The sequence below is a fragment of the Ylistrum balloti genome, unplaced genomic scaffold (assembly GCF_031769215.1).
Source record: "Ylistrum balloti isolate Yb309-2 unplaced genomic scaffold, AGI_CSIRO_Ybal_v1 Utg370010, whole genome shotgun sequence".
NCBI classification, from domain to species: domain Eukaryota; kingdom Metazoa; phylum Mollusca; class Bivalvia; order Pectinida; family Pectinidae; genus Ylistrum; species Ylistrum balloti.
The window spans coordinates 1,282,325-1,307,019 of NW_026782083.1; the positions used below are offsets into that span (position 1 = coordinate 1,282,325).

The following is a 24,695-nucleotide window of genomic DNA, read 5'->3' on the forward strand; positions in this document are numbered from 1 at the left end:
TACTGTTGTTGATTTTGTAATCTAGGAATTCATATGCTCAGGAACTATAAACATAAGTACAAGTAGATTTATCTATTTATCCATGAAATCAAGTGTCCATGAAAGAGTTGGTTTTTTTTAAATTACAAAACTTGAGCCCCAGTAAAGGAAATGATTCTACAATAAGCACATGTTTACTAGAATCACAAAAATTGCTGTTTCATAACCGTGTATCCTTGAATTATGAGGAATAGCCCCTGGGCTTATTACCAGATAAAAAGCTTGTTGTCAATACTTACTGCCAGTAACATACAGGTAGACTTGCTGACTCTGTCCGGTGCCAACAGCATTTGTAGCCTTACACCTGTAGGTGCCCTGGTCACTAAGTGTGGCACCAGAGATGACCAGGGATGGGTTGGAGACAATACCGCCACTAATTCTAGAGTCAGCCACGTTTACGTTACTGACAACACCATTAGCATTGATGTACTCCCAAGTGACACTGGTAGCAGAAGGTATAGCAGATACGGTACATGTGATGGTGGCAGTGTCATCCAGTGATACACTGTAGGAACTCTGGGGAACAGTCACTGATGGAATATCTACAAAAGTAAGCACAAGTCTTACAGCTGTGTGTTATTACCACAATAAACAATATATATTATCTGGAATGATAAAGTATTAAGCAAACCATAAACAATTTTTTTTTTTGCAAATGAAAAATGGAACAAAATTCCTTACCATCTGCACCCTAAACAGACCATGCATACCTGGCCAAATACAACAAAAGACCTTTCCTTTATAAAGGATATGATACATACTTCCTGTGATGTAGAGGTAGGCCTGGTTACTGCGACCCTCGCCAACGCTGTTGACCACAACACAGCGATAGAAGGCCTGGTCACTACTGTCTGTCGAGGTAATAGTAAGTGAGGGGTTAGCCAGGGTGGAGCCACTGTATTTGTTGGTGTTCAAAGTGCTAATGCGAGTTGTTTGTGTGTCCACAATCTTGTTCCAGTATACAGATGTAGCATCAGGAGAAGAACTGTAGTCACAGTCAATGACAGCTGTTTCACCAACGACGAAGGAATAAGATGGTCTACTGATCACAACAGCAGGCACCACTGAAAAGGGAGACAACCCATGATATCAGGTAACACTACAAACTGTAAACATGCATTAATGGCCTCAAATGTAAAAAAACATTGTAAAGGGGGACAACCCATTATATCAGGTAACACAACATACTGTAAACATATATTAATGGTCTCAAAAAAGGGTAAACACTGTAAAGGGAGACAACCCATTAAAGGGAGAAACCCATGAGATCAGATAACACCACAGACTGTAAACTTATATTCATGGTCTCAAATCTGGAGACAACCCTTATTATCAGGTAATACCACACAAAAGGATTTTATTTTAATTGAAAAAACTAATTATCATTCACCCAGCTCTGAAGCTAAGCATTATTGAAGGAACGGTCTTTATAAAATCTTTTTGAATTTCTATTCTACAAATCTGGTAGTTGGATTGAAGAAAATTGTCAACTGTAAATAAACCACAATATTGGTGAACATTGGCATCAATTATGAACATATACGTATGTAGACAATACACAAAAATTAAAAGAAGTTTGCTTCATTGGTAAATGTATTAAATAAGAGCACAAAATATTCAGTCCACTTACATCCATCAACAGTGAGATATCCCTGTGAACTTCGGCCAACACCGACACTGTTTACAGCTGTACACACATAGTAACCCATGTCATCTGTTGAGGCATCCGTTATAGTTAGAGATGGGTTGTTGACAGAAGAACCAACAAACTTTGTACCGTCAATGGTGATGGTGGTGGTCACTCCACCGATTACACGCTCCCATGCAACACTTGTAGCCTGTGGGTTTGCTGATACAGTACAGTCAATAGTGACAGAGGTTCCCAGCAATGTGTTGTATTGGGCCTGTCCAATTGTTACAGTTGGGATGTCTGGGAAAGTAAGTTGAGATTTAAGTTTTGTTGTTTTTGCATGAATCAATATCACTCTAGATATTACAGTATGAAGCAGTAGGAAAGTTTGGCACAAGAGATTTGACTGACTTCTAAAAGTATGCACACATATACACAATGAAAAAATAAGAATTAAGTACAAAAACTGGTGGACTATAGACAGGAAGTACACCATTAGAGTAGAACACTATAATGAACGGTGAAAAACACAATGAGATTAACATAGGTGACAACTTACTTCCGGAGACGGTGAGGAAGGTAATGATACTTTCAGCTGTGCCGACACTGTTGGCAGCAGAACACCTGTAGTAGGCCTGGTCATTAGAATTAGCATTGGTGATGGTGAGGGTTGGTACACTCGGGTTGCCTCCCTGGTACTTTGTGTTGTCAATCGTGATTATTGAAATTGCAGTGTTGGTACCGGAAGATTTTGTCCAGGTTACGCTGCTAGCAGATGGACTGGCCACAACTGTACAAGGGATCTGAATGCTCCCACCAGTGATCACAGAGTAGGCATTTGATGGGATGGTCACGGACGGCAAGGCTGTAAGGTTGTATACATGTTTGGTGTATTCGAGCAGTGAAAGTTATCAAACACACAACAAAATATTTCACAGACATAGACAACATAGTTATTTTTTTGAAAATTTATTCAATACTCATATATTTAAAACATTACATACATATCATAAATATATATTTAAAGATATTCTGTAAGTTTTGTTTCAATTTCATTTTCGATGTAGACCTATATCTTGAATGATTAAAGTTACCTCCTGTAACTGTGAGATAACTCTGCCCACTAGTCCCAGTTCCAATACTGTTGGTGGCTCGGCAAACATAATAGCCTTGATCTGAGGCACTGGCACTGTTGATGGTGAGCGACGGGCTGTTGACGGAACCACCACTGTAGGTGGTGCCATCAATAACGATGGATACTGGTGAACTGTTGATGTTATTTGCCCTAGTCCATGATACAGAGGTATGCGGAGGGTTGGCTGATACTGAGCATGTGATGGTGATGGATGATCCTGTCACAACATCGTAGGACGAGACGGGTATGGTTACAGTTGGGATCTCTGTAAAACACATGTATCATGTTCATTGACAGTCTGTTGTAATGCATTCTACTGACATAGATACATAATAAGACATACTTTGCAATTATGTTGGGTTTTTTTTGTAAATCTGAAGACAAACCTGTAAATACTGATTTCTGATGACATTTTACCTGTACATACTGACATCTGATGACACAACTGTAAATACTGATTTCTGATGACATTTTACCTGTACATACTGATATCTGATGACACACCAGTAAATACTGATTTCTGATGACATTTTACCTGTACATACTGACATCTGATGACACACCAGTAAATACTGATTTCTGATGACATTTTACCTGTACATACTGACATCTGATGACACAACTGTAAATACTGATTTCTGATGACATTTTACCTGTACATACTGACATCTGATGACACAACTGTAAATACTGATTTCTGATGACATTTTACCTGTACATACTGACATCTGATGACACAACTGTAAATACTGATTTCTGATGACATTTTACCTGTACATACTGACATCTGATGACACACCAGTAAATACTGATTTCTGATGACATTTTACCTGTACATACTGACATCTGATGACACAACTGTAAATACTGATTTCTGATGACATTTTACCTGTACATACTGACATCTGATGACACACCTGTAAATACTGATTTCTGATGACATTTTACCTGTACATACTGACATCTGATGACACAACTGTAAATACTGATTTCTGATGACATTTTACCTGTACATACTGACATCTGATGACACAACTGTAAATACTGATTTCTGATGACATTTTACCTGTACATACTGACATCTGATGACACACCAGTAAATACTGATTTCTGATGACATTTTACCTGACATCTGATGACACAACATACTGACATCTGATGACACACCAGTAAATACTGATTTCTGATGACATTTTACCTGTACATACTGACATCTGATGACACACCAGTAAATACTGATTTCTGATGACATTTTACCTGTACATACTGACATCTGATGACACACCTGTAAATACTGATTTCTGATGACATTTTACCTGTACATACTGATACTGACATCTAACGACAATATACCTGTACAAACTGACATTAATGACATACTGACCTCCAGTAACAGACAGTGTAGTCTGTGAACTTGTCGCAGTTCCAATGCTGTTTGTGGCAGTACACACATAAGTGCCAGTGTCAACACTGTCAGCATTGTTTATGATCAGAGACGGACTGTTGATGTTTGACCCCTGGTATTTGCTGTTGTCAATAATGACATTGTCGGTGATTCCACCTGAGGTACGTCTCCATGTAACAGATGTTACAGCTGGTGTTCCAGACACTATACACTCAAGCGTAACAGACTGGCCTCTCTGTACAGTGTAGAAGGACTGAGGCACCTGAACAGTCAGTAGGGCTGGAAAACATCACAAAATCAATACCATTTATCGTGATCAAGACTGTTTTCTTGCGATCGTTAGAACTGTGACATTGGTTCAAGCATTCATTTTTTGCGTTACTGTTGTAGTATGGGTTTCTTGTCTTCATGACTTCATTTATCACTAGATTCACCTCACCAACAGGTGTTAATTATTTAATCCTCTACTCAAATGTCAGAGGGAAGTATTAAAAAAGATCATATTACCAGCCTGAACTCTTGTTTAAAAAAGACATAATTTTAAAATATTTGATTGCATGAAGGAGTAAGCCAAATTCTAATTCCTTCCAGATAATATCTGAGTGGTCATTGAAAGCAATTTATGAAAGTGTAACCATGATATACCATAACCAAACTGCATATCAAGTCTTCTGCATGATGATTATCAAGAACTTCAATACATCATGAAAATAACATCAGTAACAATATGATATTGAATGCTACTGACAGCACACATCCGAGCAAGAAAAATCTTTATCGATGAAAGTATACACAAATGCAGTATAAATCATATTTTCTCATTTGTTTAAATACATACAAATAGAGACACATTGCAAACAACACTCAATTTGTGATTATTTATCACTGTAAAGCACCATAAGTCTCACAATGCAGTAAGGTTATTTCATATTTAAGAGAAACTGCACCAAGTACTTACATCCGACGACATCCAGGTAGGTATCAGTGCTGGTCCCTGTGCCGACAGCATTGGTGGCCTCACAAGTGTAATAACCAATGTCACTGCTACTTGTGGTGTAAATGACCAGACTTGGGGAGGTGACAGAACCACCGTTGTACTTGCCCCCATTGATACTGATTATCGAAGACACACCGTTAATATTCCTGCGCCAAGTGACGGAGTTGGCCTGTGGAGTTGCGGACACAGTACATTCAAGTGTTACTGAGGAGCCTGTGTTCACAGTGTAGGTAGCTTGTTGTATATTGACAACGGGCACAGCTAAAAAAATAAAAAAAACAATACAACATTGAGTGTCAAGATAAAATTAAGCAGGATCATGGAATAAGTTGTAAAAACATTATTATAAAAATCATGGTTCTATCTTCTTACACCAGTATCTTCAAATCCTCTGGTCTCTGTGAGTCCATAATTCCTCCTGTTATTTGCATTGCTATAGTTCTATAGAATCATTTAAAAAAGACCAAGAATATAGGCCAAGGATATCATATACTAAGCAGACTTTATATTTAGAGCAAGGATGCCATATACCCTGAAGACCATAGCTATAGAGCCAGAATGTCATATACCATGGAGACTATAGATATAGAGCCAGGATGTCATATACCCTGGAGACCATAGATATAGAGCCAGAATGTCATATACCATGGAGACAATAGATATAGAGCCAGAATGTCATATACCCTGGAGACCATAGATATAGAACCAGAATGTCATATACCATGGAGACAATAGATTTAGAGCCATGATGTGTCATATACCCTGGAGACCATAGATATAGAGCTAGGATGTCATATACCCTGGCGACCATAGATATATGGTATATATTTACATCCTGCAGACACTACCTAGAGAACCAGAATGTCATACTTACACCCTGTGACTGATATTGTGACACCCTGACTCTGGCCAGTACCCACACTATTTGTGGCTTTGCAGACATATACTCCACTATCAGCACTGTTGGCGTTATAGACGATGAGTGACGGAGAATTGATTGATGATCCTCCATACTGGACCTGATCAATGGCCAGCTGACTTGTAACACCATTGACGGTTCTTTCCCAGAAAACATTGGTGGCTGCTGGGATAGCTGTCACGGAACACTGCAGTGTCACCGAGGCTCCAGTAATCACTGTATACTGAGTCTGACTCACTGTCACAGTTGGTGGATCTAAAGAACAAGGACACACATACTAAACTAATGTACTTTATAAACATTCAAGTTGTCAAGAGTTGTAATGACATCTAAGTAGTTTCTGTTACAGGAAAGTACATTCAAACTAAAGTTCAATAGTACGCTTAAAATCCTGGGCTTGCTGGTCTTTACCTCTTGTATCTTATTTTTATAATTTCTTTCTGATTAAAAGTAAATGGCTTTGGTGCCACATTTTTATTCCTGAATGTTTGTAAATATCAATATAAAACAAAAATATACCAGGTCATTGGGAATCAATATATCATAATAATATAATTAACTAGTGATAGAATTATCCAACATAAGACACAAGTGAGGATACATTTTGCCTCTCTATATGTTCTACATACTTCCAGTAACGGATAGCGACACGGCTTGACTCTGGCCAGATCCTAGCGAGTTGGTGGCCGTACAAATGTAGGATGCCTGGTCATTGGAATCAGCATTAAAGATGGTCAGGGAGGGGTTGCTGACCGTTGAGCCAGAATACTTTTGTCCAGCAACACTAATTGTGGAGCTTACACCATTAGTGTAGGTCCTTGTCCAGGAGACACTAGTTACAGCAGGTGTCCCAAATACTGAGCACTGCAGAGTGATGGATGCTCCAGTGACGATGGAGTAGGATGTCTGAGCTACAGTGGCTGTCGGTGGGGCTGGCAAAGAAACACATTCATCATCAATATTTTTTCATGCTGAAAACATAACACTTAATTATAAGTAAAGTAGTGTAGTATTGTTGTGAAAAACACATCAGGTATACAAATTTATCAATGTAATTTCAAGTTAAGATAGAGAATTTGCTAATGCATTAAATATGTAGTAAATTTACTACATATAAGAACATATTCTATACCATATCTACCCAACAGTAAGACCAGGCCTGACAATTCAGCCAAGTCATATATAGTGCTGTTTACAATAATTGTCATTAAATTCTATCTAAATGGCAAGCAAATAGCTCATTCCCTGTCCTTGAGTCAGAGGTAATGTGTTGGTCCCCTGAGGTTCTGTAATTAGCCCATCCCCTGACTTTGAGTCCCCCTGAGATTCTGTGCTAAGGACTTGGGTAAGGGTAAGCCACTATCAGGAACATAAGGTGACAAATACATACCTCCAGTAACAGGAAGGTAAGCCACCATCAGTGATGTAAGATGACAGATACATACCTCCAGTAACAGAAAGGTAAGTCACCATCAGTGGTGTTAGGTGACAGATGCATACCTCCAGTAACAGAAATGTAAGCCCCCATAAGTGATGTAAGGTGACAGATACATACCTCCAGTAACAGGAAGGTAAGCCACCATCAGTGGTGTAAGGTGACAAATACATACCTCCAGTAACAAGAAGGTAAGCCACCATCAGTGATGTAAGATGACAGATACATACCTCCAGTAACAGAAAGGTAAGTCCCCATCAGTGGTGTTAGGTGACAGATACATACCTCCAGTAACAGAAAGGTAAGCCACCATCAGTGATGTAAGATGACAGATACATACCTCCAGTAACAGAATGGTAAGCCCCCATCAGTGGTGTAAGGTGACAGATACATACCTCCAGTAACAGAAAGGTAAGTCCCCATCAGTGGTGTTAGGTGACAGATACATACCTCCAGTAACAGAAAGGTAAGCCCCCATCAGTGACGTAAGGTGACAGATACATACCTCCAGTAACAGAAAGGTAAGTCCCCATCAGTGATGTAAGGTGACAGATACATACCTCCAGTAACAGAAAGGTAAGCCACCATCAGTGGTGTAAGGTGACAGACAGATACATACCTCCAGTAACAGAATGGTAAGCCCCCATCAGTGGTGTAAGGTGACAGATACATACCTCCAGTAACAGAAAGGTAAGTCCCCATCAGTGGTGTTAGGTGACAGATACATACCTCCAGTAACAGAAAGGTAAGCCCCCATCAGTGACGTAAGGTGACAGATACATACCTCCAGTAACAGAAAGGTAAGTCCCCATCAGTGATGTAAGGTGACAGATACATACCTCCAGTAACAGAAAGGTAAGCCACCATCAGTGATGTAAGGTGACAGATACATACCTCCAGTAACAGAAAGGTAAGCCCCCATCAGTGATGTAAGGTGACAGATACATACCTCCAGTAACAGAAAGGTAAGCCCCCATCAGTGGTGTAAGGTGACAGATACATACCTCCAGTAACAGAAAGGTAAGCCACCATCAGTGGTGTAAGGTGACAGACAGATACATACCTCCAGTAACAGAAAGGTAAGCCTGGTTGCTAGTGCCTGTTCCAATACTGTTTGTGGCTGTACAGACATAGAACCCTATATCACTGTTGTCAGCGTTATTGACGCTCAAGGATGGACTGTTGACAGTTCCTCCACTGTAGTTGACACCATCAATCTGGATCACAGATGTTACGCCGCCTGATGAAACTCTGTTCCATGTGACAGATGTGTGTGTTGGAATAGCAGAAATAGCACAGTCGATCACAACAGAACCACCAGTGAGGACATTGTAGGTGTTCTGGGGAATGGTGACCACAGGTATACCTACAAAACAAGAACTCTTATCATATTTCTTGTAATTAACAAATTTTTCTTTTATTTTGTTTTATGCATGTATTCATACCATAATTAGTGAACATAACCAAATAAGTATAACACTCAACACAAGGTGTTGTATTTCTTAGGACATATATTGTTTCTTCCAAACTGGACATATCAGAACAAGATGTTTGAAATCTTTTTAACTTTTGAATGTTTGTGAAATGAATTTCTTGATTTGATGATAATGGAGCTCCATGGAAAGTCCTTACAGCCCACAACCTTAACCAATAACTTAATTTTCTCTTTTTTTTTGTGGTGGAGGATGGGGCTATGTGATCAATAACTTATCACTAAATCATAACTTCAGAATATTGTATTAGACTCTTAAAGAAACCTAAAATTCATCTTTGACCTAGAAATGCAGACTAACTGACCAAAAATGGCCATAATGCTACATTCCTACCAATTTTCAGCATTCAAAACAAATTTACAATCTATGGAGATTGACTTACTTCCACTGACTGTGAGATATGTAGTACTACTCTCTCCAGTTCCAACGACATTCGTTGCCTGACAGATGTAGAATCCTTCGTCACTACTTTGAGAGTTGCTGATGGTCAAAGAAGGATCAGAAAGGGACACTCCAGAGTACTTGTTGCCACCAACATTGATGGCTGTCGACACACCTCCTATCAATCGTCGCCAGGATACTGTGGTAGCTGCAGGAGTGGCACTAACGGTACAGACCAAAGTGATGGTGCCACCAGTTGTTACTGTGTAGCTAGTCTGGGCAACCGTGACAACTGGCAGACCTAGAATTCAAAATTTTACAAATAATGTTACTCTGTAGCTATTCTGGGCAACCGTGACAACTGGCAGACCTAGAATTCGAATTATACACATCATGAAGTTACTGTGTAGCTATTCTAAGCAACCGTGACCACAAGAAGTTGACCACAGGTCACAACCCCAAAAAGAGATACAGGATGGCCTCTAGTCAATCATCAACTGATAATAATACACCGCAAAATGATACTTCAACAGCCAACCCGGACCATACTCCTACTAAAATTACCGCAGGCAATTTGGTCTTCTACAAAACCCTGAGAAAACTAGTCATCCAAGGTACTAGAAGCCAACACCACCTAGATTATCTCACCAGATATAAAGAACAGTACAGTGTCCCTAAAATCTTGAGGTTGAATTTGAAACCACAAATCCCAGACAACAATGGGAGTTTCTTGTACAAATGGGAAGAAGCACACACCAAGTTCCGCTGAACCCTGGTATCCGTTCTAGCTGAGTATCAGCTAACACCAACCCACAGGATCGGAGTCTGCAGGCTTTTTCCTGAACTAGTCCAAGTAAAATGTTTTTTGAGACATAAAGGACATTATAAAGCCACCTGTATACTTACTTCCTACTACATTTAGAGATGTCTGGGAGCTGGTTCCTGTCCCTACAATGTTGGTAGCAGAACACGTGTACACAGTTTGGTCACTGGCGGCAGCATTGAAAATGGTCAGAGATGGAGAGTTGACAGTCGATCCGGCATATTTCACACCATCAATATTAATGGTGGTAGACACACCATTGACGAAACGTTGCCATGTGACACTGGTGTGAGTTGGGACGGCAGAGACAGAGCAGCCAAGTGTTACAGCTTGTCCTGTAGATACTGTGTACGAGGCTTGGTCTACAGTTACCACTGGCACATCTACAACCATTCAAAACAAAATATATTAGATCATCAGCTTATTTCCTAGAGGGAGTATGAAAAATCTGGTCCTCAGCTTATTTCCTAGAGGGAGTATGAAAAATCTGGTCCTCAGCTTATTTCCTAGAGGGAGGATGAAATATTAGGTAATCAGCTTATTTCCTAGAGGGAGTATGAAAAATCTGGTCCTCAGCTTATTTCCTAGAGGGAGGATGAAATATTAGGTAATCAGCTTATTTCCTAGAGGGAGGATGAAATATTAGGTAATCAGCTTATTTCCTAGAGGGAGGATGAAATATTAGGTAATCAGCTTATTTTTCTTCTGCATAATGAAATAACACATCATCAGCTGATTTTTCTTCCTGATGATGAAATATCAGGTCATCAACTGATTTCTCTCAGGAGTGCTGAAATAATAAGTCATCAGCTGATTTCTCTCAGGAGTGCTGAAATGACAGATCATCAGCTGATTTCTCTCAGGAATGCTGAAATTTACAGGTCATCAGCTGATTTCTCTCAGGAGTGCTGAAATAACAGGTCATCAAGATGCCTAAAACTTATATATAACCAGACTGGTGATAATATTAACTGTGGTTAAACAGACTAGCATTGTGTCCAACTATATAATAATATAAGTGAGTATACACACTGGAGTTTCTGGTTTACACTGACAGTGGGTATGACACTTCTATAACACTTTATATAAAGCAGAAGGTAACAAGGACCAGCAAACCCTGGCATTATTCCCCACACCCAGCTGTTGGTGTAAAACCCAAATATGGTATATACATACCCATTTAACCATTATACAATTTGTGTCATCACTCAACTATGTACTGTAAAAATTGCAAAAGTCTGGTACTGTTTGATTAATAAACACTAAATTTGCTCAGCAAATCTCTAATTTAAAGTCAAGAGGCCCAAGGGCGTATGAGTTCTAAAATTGTAAATCAGTTTCTTTGAAAAGCTACCCAGGAACAGTGGATTTTGTATTTTGGACATTTTGTTTCCATGGTAACAGAAACAAAATATCAAACATTTGATTTGTAGAGATCAGTTTTTTGAGTTGTTGACCATAACAGATTCTCTAAACATGCTTCTAGGGGCATAACTGATGACTACAGAGACCAAACGACTGTAATATTACAAAAAAATCTTATCTTCCTGACAATGCAGAATACACTTACTTCCAGACACTGTTAGAGTTGTAGCAGTACTCTGTCCAGTTCCTACGGAGTTGGAGGCAAAGCAAATGTAGGAACCAGAGTCAGCTATGTTAGCATTGATCACAGTCAGGGATGGAGAATTGACCGTGGACCCGGAGAAGTTCACACCATCAATGGATATGTCCTGTGTGCCAGAACCAACATTACGCCGCCAGAACACAGTGTTGTGGGCAGGGTTGGCAGACACGGTACATCCCAAGGTGATGCTCGTTCCTGTGTTGGTGTTGTAGGCATTCTGGCTGATGGTTACTACTGGGATATCTGATGGAACAAAAGAGAACTAAATAGAACAAATTATGGACTCACACAGACATATCGCCAAATCCCTAATCTTCATATTTCCAAAAAAAATCTGACTTTTGATAATTCAATCTTGACTGAAGGCCACCAAATTTTAATTAGACAAAGAAATTCTAAGATGTCAAAACAAAACCAACAGTATTGTACAATTCAATTTCACCATAATTCTTAAGTCTTCAGCTCACTGGCACCAGTAGTGGTAATGGGGAAAAGTTAAAAAAAAATGTGTATTTTCAAGATGGTGATAATGACAACCATCTTCGATTTTGAACCAACTGGAAAAATAAGAATGCTTGATCAAGACATTGCAAATAAATTTGAACTGAACCCCACTTGTGGAACTTGAGATGAAGTTTAAAATAGTTGTTCAATCATGTTATGAAATGGTCAGTGCCATATCAACTTTCAATGACACCAAAAAACAAGAACACATCCTTCTTCTCCTAACCAATTTTCAGCTCAATAGCACCAGTGAAACTGGAAAAGTTTAAAATGTGTTTTCCAAGATAGCAGCCATAAAGGCCATCCCACATTTCAAAAAAATAAGAACACTTTGTCCTAAATATCTCAGTACATTATTCCAGGCAAGTTTCAACTGAATCCCACAAGATGAACTAGAGAAAAAGTTTAATATATGTACAGGTTATGGCAGACAGTCGATGGTGAATGATGACAGATGAAACACCATGCTTAAAGGTCATCCTTACCAAAGGGTTGGATGACCTCATAAAACAAACTACAACAATTTGAACCATGAGCAAAAAAATATTCAGTAATTATCCATGCGGTTTATCAATGTCACAAGTTCTGTGGCAGGTACATGCATTGCACCTGTGAATTAACATTCACTTGTAAAGAATATCTGTATTGTACTATCTACCTTCAATGACACAAAGAGGACTTAAATAGTCCTACAATGACATTTGGAATTATCCAGCAATACGTATAGTATTAACATTCAGTTTCCACTACCAGTTTAAATCATTCCTACAGACTTACTTCCTGTGACTGTCAGTGTGGTGGCAGCACTCTGTCCAGTTCCTATAGAGTTGGTGGCGAAACAGGTGTAGGTTCCACTGTCACTGATATCAGCATTGATAACCGTCAGGGATGGAGAATTGACTGAAGATCCAGAGTAGTTGACACCATCAATGGTGATAGATTCTGTGCCAGAACCAACATTACGTTGCCAGAACACTGAGGTGTGGGCGGGGTTGGCAGACACGGTACATCCCAAGGTGATGCTCGTTCCTGTGTTGGTGCTGTAAGCGTTCAGGGTGATGGTTACAACTGGGATGGCTGATAGAACAAAAGGATATTGAATTAGACATCAATGAATAAAAGTAAGCATACACACAGGTATACTACCAACTACCTAATCTTTATAATTTAAAATCTATTGAGTGACCTTTGACCTTGTTATTGAATGTATGTTGTGATCTGTTGAGGGTTCATTGAATGACCTGTATGCATGCTTTGTACTAAAACACACATGCCCACACACATGTGCACACATACAGATACATGCACTCCAAAAACTTACTACAATATACCCCATCCATCCCCACTCCGTTACTAAATGAGGGGTTCAGTATCTTCATAGAACTTCCAGTAAAGCACATCATTTTGGCAGGTTTATATAAGCACATCATTTTGGCAGGTTTATATAAGCACATCATTTTGGCAGGTTTATATATAACGTGTTCTTGGATAAAATGGCATGAATTAACAAGGATGAAATTAAAATTTTCATAATCTTGTCATGTGGGAGAAATAAAATTTGTCAATCTCAAGTGTATATACATGTCAGTTCAGTTTTCTCAGCCTCAGAAACACAAACTGCTCCTGAAGAAAGGGATCAAACTTCACCCAAGGTTGTACAGTACAATGATCTACCAACAGAGCCAGGCTTGGCAGTTCCTAGACTTATCTAGACAATCTACCTTCTGCTACCCACACTTAACTAAATATGTCATACCAGTTAAACATGCAGTATTTACACTAAGTTTCAAATACTGATTTCAACTATTCATACAGACTTACTTCCTGTGACTGTCAGTGTGGTGGCAGAACTCTGTCCAGTTCCTACTGAGTTGGTGGCGAAACAGGTGTAGGTTCCAGTGTCAGTGGTATCAGCATTGATAACAGTCAGGGATGGAGAATTGACTGAAGATCCAGAGTAGTTAACACCATCAATAGTGATGGACTGTGTTCCAGAACCAACATTACGTTGCCAGAACACTGTGGTGTGGGCGGGGTTGGCAGAAACGGTACATTCAAGTGTGATGCTGTTTCCTGTGGTGATGCTGTAGGCATTCTGGGTAATTGTCACAGTTGGAATATCTGAAGAGTAAGAATGGATTATGTCAAAGTTATCATGTAAATCAGACTCACATCCTACACATCTACGATCTACATATATACGATGAGACCTTTGATGTGACTATCAATATAATTAATCACTATATTGATCTGTGTCTTCCCAACATTTTGTTTATACATGCTGTCTATATCAATCTGGTTTATGACAACACATATTAATTGCCTGTTAGTTCAAACCAACACATGATCAAGATGATTCAAAACTTTGCCAAATCTTGAAAATACATATGGTTTGCTTTCACAAATATATATAATAGATCAGTGCATTGACACAAAAGCAGTGATGATGTTTAAAAGCATCAAACCTATTTTTATTTAACAGTGCCAGTGTTTATATATACAAAGCATTCAATGCACAAATAAGTTTCTACAGAAAATAAGTCGAGTGGAATATGCAAAATTCATTTAGAGTACACATTTTTTACAGCAGATTAAGGTTTTATGAAAAAATCAACTCAAGAATTAAAGCCAGTATGTGCTCCTGACATTTCCAAAAATATGCTTGTACCTCTTTGTAAATTTGCATATCGTAAATCTAATAAAAGCTTATATTTCAGATGAAATGCTTTGCTATTTAAGGTGCATCTTTCAAGTTTCAATGTTCTCAAATGAAATGAACAAAATAATTCTGTTGATCACATAATCAATACCATTACCAGAATTATATCATTTTCTTAGAATGTTTAACAGATTTGAAACCCAATGATAACACATTTCCTTATTTGGTGTCATCTAAGGTATCATATATAGTCCTCTTACTTCACAACTCAAACCATGACACCAAACCTATGGCTTTGTGTGCTAACAGAAGGAAGATTCAGTAAAACATAAGTGATATACTACACATTCAAAATCTGTTCTATAGTAGATCAAGATACTGTGATTTGCCTGAGAAGATTTACAAAAATTTGGTATGTTCAACTAGAGACACTCCATGCTACTGTAGTGGCATAACCTGAATACTCTAAAGTGCTTTTCAGACGAGATGAGATATGAATTACATGAAGTAAACAATAAAGGTCCAAAATTTAAAACAAGAATAAAATGGAAAAAATAAAAAGTGGAGCAACAAAATTTTAGTTCTGTTTTCTTACTTCCAGTTACTGTCAGTGAGACCTGTGCACTCTGTCCTGTTCCAACTTGGTTGCTGGCAAAACAGACATATGTGCCCTGGTCTCCACTGTTGGCATTGAACACAGTTAATGATGGACTGCCTACAGATGCTCCACCATAATTCACATTGTCTATTGTCGGCGTAGAAGTCACGCCAATGTTGGATGTGAACTGCCAGAACACATTTGTATGTGATGGAATAGCAAAGACAGAACACTGCAAGGTCACTGTTGTTCCAGTGGTTACAGAATAAGCTGTCTGAGACACAGTGACTGTTGGTACATCTGCAAAAAATGTCTTACCTTGTTAGCAGTGCATGTGTATTATACATCAAATGCTTTAAATATTTTTTGTGCCATAAACACACAGTGAACATAATTAGCATCATGGGGTAAATTAATGATATAGGGAGGAAGGTGCCAGCAAGTTTCACCAATAGCTTTCATTATCTAAGATAATACAGTATCTATGCCATTATCCTAGTTGTTACGTCAGAGGAAACACTTCTCCTAATATCAAATTTTCTCTTATGTAATGTTTACATTATCATTAAAGATGTAAAAATAATCAAAAAATTCATATTCAAAATCAATTCTAAGAAAAGCAACTATTTTGATTAGTTTTGAAAGCATGAAGACATCAAGAAAGATACTAACTACTCTAAAATATACAATAATGTCCTGATATATTTTCTTAATGAAAATTTAAAATACTGGAATAGATTTAACCTTTGTTTTAACTTTAATACCCAAATTTTATAAATTAATTAGATCACCAAAGCAATTTGTGTTTTGCTAAATCAGTCTGTGATTGTGATTTACTTTAGTGTGAGCATAGCAGTGTTACTTGAATATTGAAAGCTATATGAGGATATGTGTCAGTTATATACAAGGTTACAAGATAAGGACGATCAGATATCAGTTTCTGTGCTTGCTGACCTTGACCTTTACATATTGGTCTATTTTTGTCCATCCAGTTTTTTAGAAGTAGTTTTTTCCCACTTCATTATAAGAAAAAATGGCAAAAAAACATTTTAAGTTGGGCACCATTGACACCAACAGTGGGGTGATTACATTAGCCCCAAAGTTTTTCATATATGCAAGCTAAAAAGCAGTTATTTGAAATAAATAAGTATCTTAAATGCAGTGAAATTTTTATGAGTTGACATAGATTTACAACTGGATTGACAACAGATATGTTCCCTATAACATGGAAAGTTACATATAAACTTTGGTCAAGAATTTAAAAAAAAAAACAGATGAAATTTGCAAAACCAGCAGTTGCACAAGAACAGAGCATATACACTTTTCTGTGCAAGTTTTCACATCCACATCTACATGTTCCCTCCCTTACATTTTTATATCGTGTTGATGTTCTTGTACAACTCTATAATCCCAACACATTACACCATATCATAAGAGACACAGAAAAAGTGAAACACATGCATATATAGAAGGCACAATAATTTTCCTTTGACAATTAGATAAGTTAACATTTTTAACCCCAAACAGAAGGAGAGGTGGTAAATGGGTGGTAATGGGTGAGGTTTGAAATATACTGATGGAGAAAGACTGGTAAACTGTCTGAAGGAAGGAAAGAAGTTATATCATGTTCTGTGAGTTTAATTGGACATCTGTCATTAACAGGAAGGGAAGGAGTTACATTATGTTCTGTGAGTTTAATTGGACATCTGTCATTAACAGGAAGGGAAGGAGTTACATTATGTTCTGTGAGTTTAATTGGACATCTGTCGTTAACAGGAAGGGAGGGAGTTACATTATGTTCTGTGAGATTAATTGGACATCTGTCATTAACAGGAAGGGAAGGAGTTACATTATGTTCTGTGAGTTTAATTGGACATCTGTCATTAACAGGAAGGGAAGGAGTTACATTATGTTCTGTGAGTTCTAGTCTGACCAGCCATGATGTAGTTTGTCACCGAAGGAGATACATGCAAGAGTTGATCCACAACAAGAGTACAAGACTCCATTACGCTCCTCTGTGGTAAGTCCATGTCCATTCATGATAATATAGCAAAATCAGTAATGTTGGGGCATGAAAGAATGTGGCTCGGACATGGCTAATAACAGGATTAGTATGTTCCTTAAAGCATATACCATAATATACCTGATGACCTCTACCAATCTGCCAAATTTTGCTATGTTCAGAGTATATTAACTGGTTCCGGAATAGCTATGCCCTACTATGCTGAAGACGGAGAAAATGACTGGTTTACCAAGGTTTTCTACGTCTATTCACAATAACGATAACATTCTTACTTAAACTGCATTACATATCACCAACATGTATATTAAGGCAAATTACTATGTTGCTCCTGGCAAAAGATACATTTTAAAACTCACTACATTCTGCCACATCCACTTGGAATTATTCAAAGTAACATTCGCATTTGTATTATATATCCTACAAGAGAACATGTATACAGGACTGGGACATGTAATGATTTTAAAGGACCGTGGCAGGTCATGTCCCAGAATGTTTATGTAAGATTGGGACAGGTCATGTCCCAGAATGTTTATGTAAGACACGGGCAGGTCATGTCCCAGAATGTTAATGTAAGACTGGGGCAGATCATGTACCAGAATGAGTTAACAGGACTGTGGCAGGTCATGTCCCAGAATATTTATGTAAGACTGGGGCAGGTCATGTCCCCGAGTGAGTTTTCAAGATTGGGGCAGGTAATGTCCCAGAATGTTTAGTAAGACTGGGGCAGGTCATGTCCCAGAATGTTTATGTAAGACTGGGGCAGGTCATGTCCAAGAATCTTTTTTAACAAACACCATTCAATGGGTATAAACATACAATATCATAAAGAAAGTGCTACGTAAAGGACCATTCCCAGTTTTTATAAACATACTTCCTGTGACTGTCAGTGTTGTGGAAGAACTTTGTCCAGTTCCTACTGAGTTGGTGGCGAAACAGGTGTAGGTTCCAGTGTCAGTGGTATCAGCATTGATAACAGTCAGGGATGGAGAATTGACCGAAGATCCAGAGTAGTTGACACCATCAATGGTGATAGATTCTGTGCCAGAACCAACATTACGCTGCCAGAACACGGTGGTGTGGGCGGGGTTGGCAGACACGGTACATCCCAAGGTGATGGTTGTTCCTGTGTTGGTGCTGTAGGCATTCTGGCTGATGGTTACTACTGGGATATCTGAAAATATTGTAAGGAAGTTTTACTAAAAAATTCCACATAAAAAGCATTAAACCAAAAACTTAATATCAATTAAAAAACTTTATAATTACAACAATAAGACAAAATGATGAAAAAGAGTCAATTTCACACATCAGACAAACATCAGATAAACATCAGACAAACATCATTATAGATTGGAAAATAACATGAACAAGAAATGAATGACCCTTCCATTGTCTTTAGCATCACTATTTCAAAAAATGTTTTCAAATAGTAATAGAACATAGAATCTCAAAACATACACTAATCTGAGGGATTGTTGGAGCTGACCTACTTGTTGTTAATACTCAGTCAAGACATTGTGAAGGACAGGACACAAAACATCAGGAGAGTAAATGACATGACAGACATTATGGAGGCATGAAAATGTATAAACAGGGAAATAACTAAGTCGTTGACCTTTGGTCTAATATTTTGAAAGACTTTGAACAGATACTCTTACAAAACAAACCAATTTGAGATAAAAGAGATCATAAGATTTCCTTGAAACACAATAAACCAAGAACTATAACTATAATTTTGGGTATAGGACCCGAGTTTTGGGTATATCACCTCTTTCTTGGGTATAGGATCTGATTTTTGGTTGTAACACTTGATTTTTTTTAGCAAAGGACACAACTTTTAGGTACAAGACCTTACTTTTGGGTATATGAGCTGACCTTGGGTAACGGACCCTACTTTTGGGTAAGGAGCATTTGTATGCTATTATAAAACTGTAGTCTAATTTAACCAGAGTTGGGCTAAAATCATAAACAAAGCACAACAGGCAATGATCATCTTACTATGATATAATAAGTACTAGAATCCGTACTCAATCTAAACAAAACAAGAATTTATGACATACTTCCTGAGACTGTCAGTGTGGTGGCAGAACTCTGTCCAGTTCCTACTGAGTTGGTGGCAAAACAGGTGTAGGTTCCACTGTCATTGATATCAGCATTGATAACCGTCAGGGATGGAGAATTGACTGAAGATCCAGAGTAGTTGACACCATCAATGGTGATAGATTCTGTGCCAGAACCAACATTACGCTGCCAGAACACGGTGGTGTGGGCGGGGTTGGCAGACACGGTACATCCCAAGGTGATGGTTGTTCCAGTGTTGGTGTTGTAGGCATTTTGGCTGATAGTAACTACTGGGACATCTGAAAATATTGTACATAGATATATGAGAAAACATAGTGTAACGTTACTCAATTCAGATACACATAGCCAACAGTTAACATGAGACAAACAGGTAAGTATAGCGGGACGAACTCACGCGGACGAAGTATTGGCAGCTTACTCGAATAAAATACAACTTTCTAACTTACAACATTTACCCTAAATTGTCTATGCATTACACTAAAACTGTTTAGACTATTTAAGCCACGTCTTACTTACCCCAACACAGCCAGTTAGTCCCACATTGCGTGAGCATCCTACAGGTATATCTTGGGTATAGTCATAAAGGTGCGAATAAAATATACGTCCGTACCTGGCAGTCCCAGGGCTAAGAGTGCGGGAATGAAACGTGCAAACATAGTGCTCTAACACACACCTAACACACACCTGTCCATCCAATCAAAACTCACTCTAAGATACACAATAACACCCAATCAACATTCTTACCTGGACACACGTCACACCAAAACTGGACACTGAGACAAGACACTATACACGTACATGTATATATATATATACAAGGTCACTACGCATGACAAACTCCCTACTCATACATATTATATATGTATATTACCAGGCAGGTAATTGTACAGACATTGTATTAGTCCCCAGTGTACCTGTAATACAATGTACTAAAATAACCTGGTGACATCCTCCCCCCTTGGAATAAATGCCTCCTGGCATCTAACCTGGAATTAAGAACATGTAGAAACCAAGCATAAACATAGCTATTCACTATTCAGCTCAGCCCTAAAAGTGAACGAGGAAAATGCTTGATTAGTTTTACATAAAAACATAATGGGTTCAGAAACAGAAATAAAGAACCATCATCAGTGCAATTACTAACGAACACACCTGTAAATGTGAATGGGACGTTAGTTAAAATTTTAAACAAGTGTACAAAATAACGTTGAAGATGAACTTGACTTACATCTAACCAAGTACAGTAGATTCCTAATATCCATGCTGAAAAGGAATAATGTACACTTAACCAACCAACTGCTAAGCTCAAATACAGATTTTGCTGTGAAATTAATTATCCACTATAAATCCATTGTACTATAAAAACAAACAAATGTATATGCCTGCCAGTATGTAACTCTGGTATGCAAAATTTGGTTGAAAGCCACTCCGTCATTTAGGAAACATAGTAATTCTCTTTCAGGACCCTAGCTCATAGCCATAGTGATTGAACCACACTCCTGTACTTATGGAAAAGATTCCCATTCCCAAATTATGTTTCATACCAAATTAGGCCAAAGTCAACTTAAATAAGGACAAGTTGTTTTTGAAGAAAAAGTCTACAGACAGAGCTGTTGATGACAAACAGGCATGATAAACCACTGAAATTTTCTGGTTGAGATTTCATAATACTCAATTACTTACTTCCTGTGACTGTCAGTGTGGTGGCAGAACTCTGTCCAGTTCCTACTGAGTTGGTGGCAAAACAGGTGTAGGTTCCAGTGTCACTAGTATCAGCATTGATAACCGTCAGGGATGGAGAATTGACCGAAGATCCAGAGTAGTTGACACCATCAATGGTGATAGATTCTGTGCCAGAACCAACATTACGCTGCCAGAACACAGTGGTGTGGGCGGGGTTGGCAGACACGGTACATCCCAAGGTGATGGTTGTTCCAGTGTTGGTGTTGTAGGCATTTTGGCTGATGGTTACAACAGGGATATCTGAAAATATTGTATGTATATATATGAGAAAACATAGTAAAAAGGGACATCACTCTATATACTTTTCAGACATGATTAAGCCTACAAGTTTAGATGCAATAATGTCACAGATTTTTATAACAGGTGGAAAATACTAGATATACATTATTTAGTGCAATATGAAAAATAAGGCATTTCTTGACTCACATTTTCAATTAATTATCAATAAGATTATCAAACTGTGTTTTCCAACATTTCCCCTGTTGGGCCCCATTTCTATGACCGCAGGATTGTTCCAATTTGTTAATACAATATAGGTTTATCTTGCACTACTGTTATCTCAGCCAGTCTTTACCAACAAGAGCAGTAACATATCAAGACAAAATTCAGGCCAATATCCCTGATGGGGTTCACTCTCCCAGCTCCAATGCTGGGATTGTTTATCTTGTCCAAGTAATATTTTATTACCCCCTGTACTAACATGGTAACAGTCAGTTCACAACTTTAAGAGAAACTCTAAAGCAAAAACTTAAAATTACCCTATTGCACACTGCCCCTCTGACCCCATGGCTTTTAACAACCTCCTTCATTTCAAAATTAATTCCCCTCCCTAAAAGCTGCTTCAGACCAAATTTGGTTAAAGAACACTTATGCATTCATAGGGAGTAGTATTCTAAACCCAAAACGAAGCTAATTCCTTCTTTGAGGTTCCATTTCCCTACCATTTATTTAAGAAATAACTGCCATCTCCAAATGATGTTCAAAGCAAAATGGTTGGAAATTACTCAGGCATTTAAAAGAAGTTATTTAAAGCGATATTTAAGCCAAGGTCCCATTCTACCTCCTTGGCACTATATGTTGGACAAACCAAATTTATCTAAAATATGATTGCCATCCAAAGTGATGATTCATGCAAAATTTGGTTAAAAGCCATTCTGTCATTTAGGAAACATAGTAATTCTCTTTCAGGACCCTAGCTCATAGCCACAGTGATTGAACCACACTCCTTTACTTATGGAAAAGATTCCCATTTCCAAATTATGTTTCATACCAAATTAGGCCAAAGTCAACTTAAATAAGGACAAGTTGTTTTTGAAGAAAAGTCTACAGACAGAGCTGTTGATGACAAACAGGCATGATAAACCACTGAAATTTTCTGGTTGAGATTTCCTAATACTCAATTACATTAAGAATGACTTACTTCCTGTGACTGTCAGTGTGGTGGAAGAACTCTGTCCAGTTCCTATAGAGTTGGTGGCGAAACAGGTGTAGGTTCCAGTGTCACTGGTATCAGCATTGATAACAGTCAGGGATGGAGAATTGACCGAAGATCCAGAGTAGTTGACACCATCAATAGTGATAGATTCTGTGCCAGAACCAACATTACGTTGCCAGAACACAGTGGTGTGGGCGGGGTTGGCAGACACAGTACATCCCAAGGTGATGGTTGTTCCTGTGTTGGTGCTGTAGGCATTCTGGCTGATGGTTACTACTGGGATATCTGAAAATATTGTAAGGAAGTTTTACTAAAAAATTCCACATAAAAAGCATTAAACCAAAAACGTAATATCAATTAAAAAACTTTATAATTACAATAATAAGACAAAATGATGAAAAAGAGTCAATTTCACACATCAGATAAACATCAGACAAACATCAGACAAACATCATTATAGATTGGAAAATAACATGAACAAGAAATGAATGACCCTTCCATTGTCTTTAGTATCACTATTTCAAAAAATATTTTCAAATAGTAATGATAACCTTGACCTTGGCCATAGAATCTCAAGACATACACTAATCTGAGGGATTGTTGGAGCTGACCTACTTTGCATAATGTTGTTAATACTCAGTCAAGACATTGTGAAGGACAGGACACAAAACATCAGGAGAGTAAATGACATGATAGACATTATGGAGGCATGAAAATGTATAAACAGGGAAATAACTAAGTCGTTGACCTTTGGTCTAATATTTTGAAAGACTTTGAACAGATACTCTTACAAAACAAACCAATTTGAGATAAAAGAGATCATAAGATTTCCTTGAAACACAATAAACCAAGAACTATAACTATAATTTTGGGTATAGGACCCGAGTTTTGGGTATATCACCTCTTTCTTGGGTATAGGATCTGATTTTTGGTTGAAGCACTTGATTTGTTTAGTAAAGGACACAACTTTTAGGTACAAGACCTTACTTTTGGGTATATGAGCTGACCTTGGGTAACGGACCCTACTTTTGGGTAAGGAGCATTTGTATGCTATTATAAAACTGTAGTCTGATTTAACCAGAGTTGGGCTAAAATCATAAACAAAGCACAACAGGCAATGATCATCTTACTATATAATAACAAGTACTAGAATTCGTACTCAATCTAAACCAAACAAGAATTTATGACTTACTTCCAGTAACTGTCAGTGTAGTGGCAGCACTCTGTCCAGTTCCTACTGAGTTGGTGGCGAAACAGGTGTAGGTTCCAGTGTCAGTGGTATCAGCATTGAGAACCGTCAAGGATGGAGAATTGACCGAAGATCCAGAGTAGTTGACACCATCAACAGTGATAGATTCTGTGCCAGAACCAACATTACGCTGCCAGAACACGGTGGTGTGGGCGGGGTTGGCAGACACGGTACATCCCAAGGTGATGGTTGTTCCTGTGTTGGTGCTGTAGGCATTCTGGCTGATGGTTACAACAGGGATATCTGAAAGTATTGTGTGCATAGTTAGACAAATTTCAGCGAAAATTTCATGAGAACAATGCATGAACAAGCTGCCCTTGGGCACCCCTTCACAAGGCACGAGTTGTGAGTGATCTCTGATCTACCTTAAAGGATTCTATCCATACATCCTAAAGTTCAGGCCTAAGTTACAAGCTAAAATATTTTTTGAAAATGTGACCTTAATCTTTGATGGATCTAGTCTTAAATAAAAACAGGACTGTTCTCTTTTCTTCAGGAAAAAACAAATAAAATGTTTTTAT

At 38.2% G+C, this 24,695-nt stretch overlaps 1 protein-coding gene across 1 annotated transcript in view; it reads right to left on the reverse strand.

Annotated features, from left to right (window-relative positions):
- Nucleotides 1–24,695, reverse strand: part of LOC132548388 (hemicentin-1-like) — a 62,083-nt gene that overhangs the window by 3,603 nt on the left and 33,785 nt on the right. The window contains exons 14-33 of the mRNA XM_060212252.1: nt 24,118–24,417; nt 22,911–23,210; nt 21,431–21,730; nt 19,726–20,025; nt 18,540–18,839; nt 14,210–14,509; nt 13,166–13,465; nt 11,828–12,127; nt 10,341–10,640; nt 9,436–9,735; nt 8,624–8,926; nt 6,755–7,057; nt 6,081–6,380; nt 5,168–5,467; nt 4,189–4,488; nt 2,764–3,069; nt 2,229–2,534; nt 1,670–1,969; nt 801–1,103; nt 279–581 (exon numbers count right to left, since the gene is read on the reverse strand). Of these exons, the coding sequence (XP_060068235.1) occupies nt 279–581; nt 801–1,103; nt 1,670–1,969; nt 2,229–2,534; nt 2,764–3,069; nt 4,189–4,488; nt 5,168–5,467; nt 6,081–6,380; nt 6,755–7,057; nt 8,624–8,926; nt 9,436–9,735; nt 10,341–10,640; nt 11,828–12,127; nt 13,166–13,465; nt 14,210–14,509; nt 18,540–18,839; nt 19,726–20,025; nt 21,431–21,730; nt 22,911–23,210; nt 24,118–24,417 (6,024 nt within the window). The remainder of the gene's footprint in view (nt 1–278; nt 582–800; nt 1,104–1,669; nt 1,970–2,228; nt 2,535–2,763; nt 3,070–4,188; nt 4,489–5,167; nt 5,468–6,080; nt 6,381–6,754; nt 7,058–8,623; nt 8,927–9,435; nt 9,736–10,340; nt 10,641–11,827; nt 12,128–13,165; nt 13,466–14,209; nt 14,510–18,539; nt 18,840–19,725; nt 20,026–21,430; nt 21,731–22,910; nt 23,211–24,117; nt 24,418–24,695) is intronic.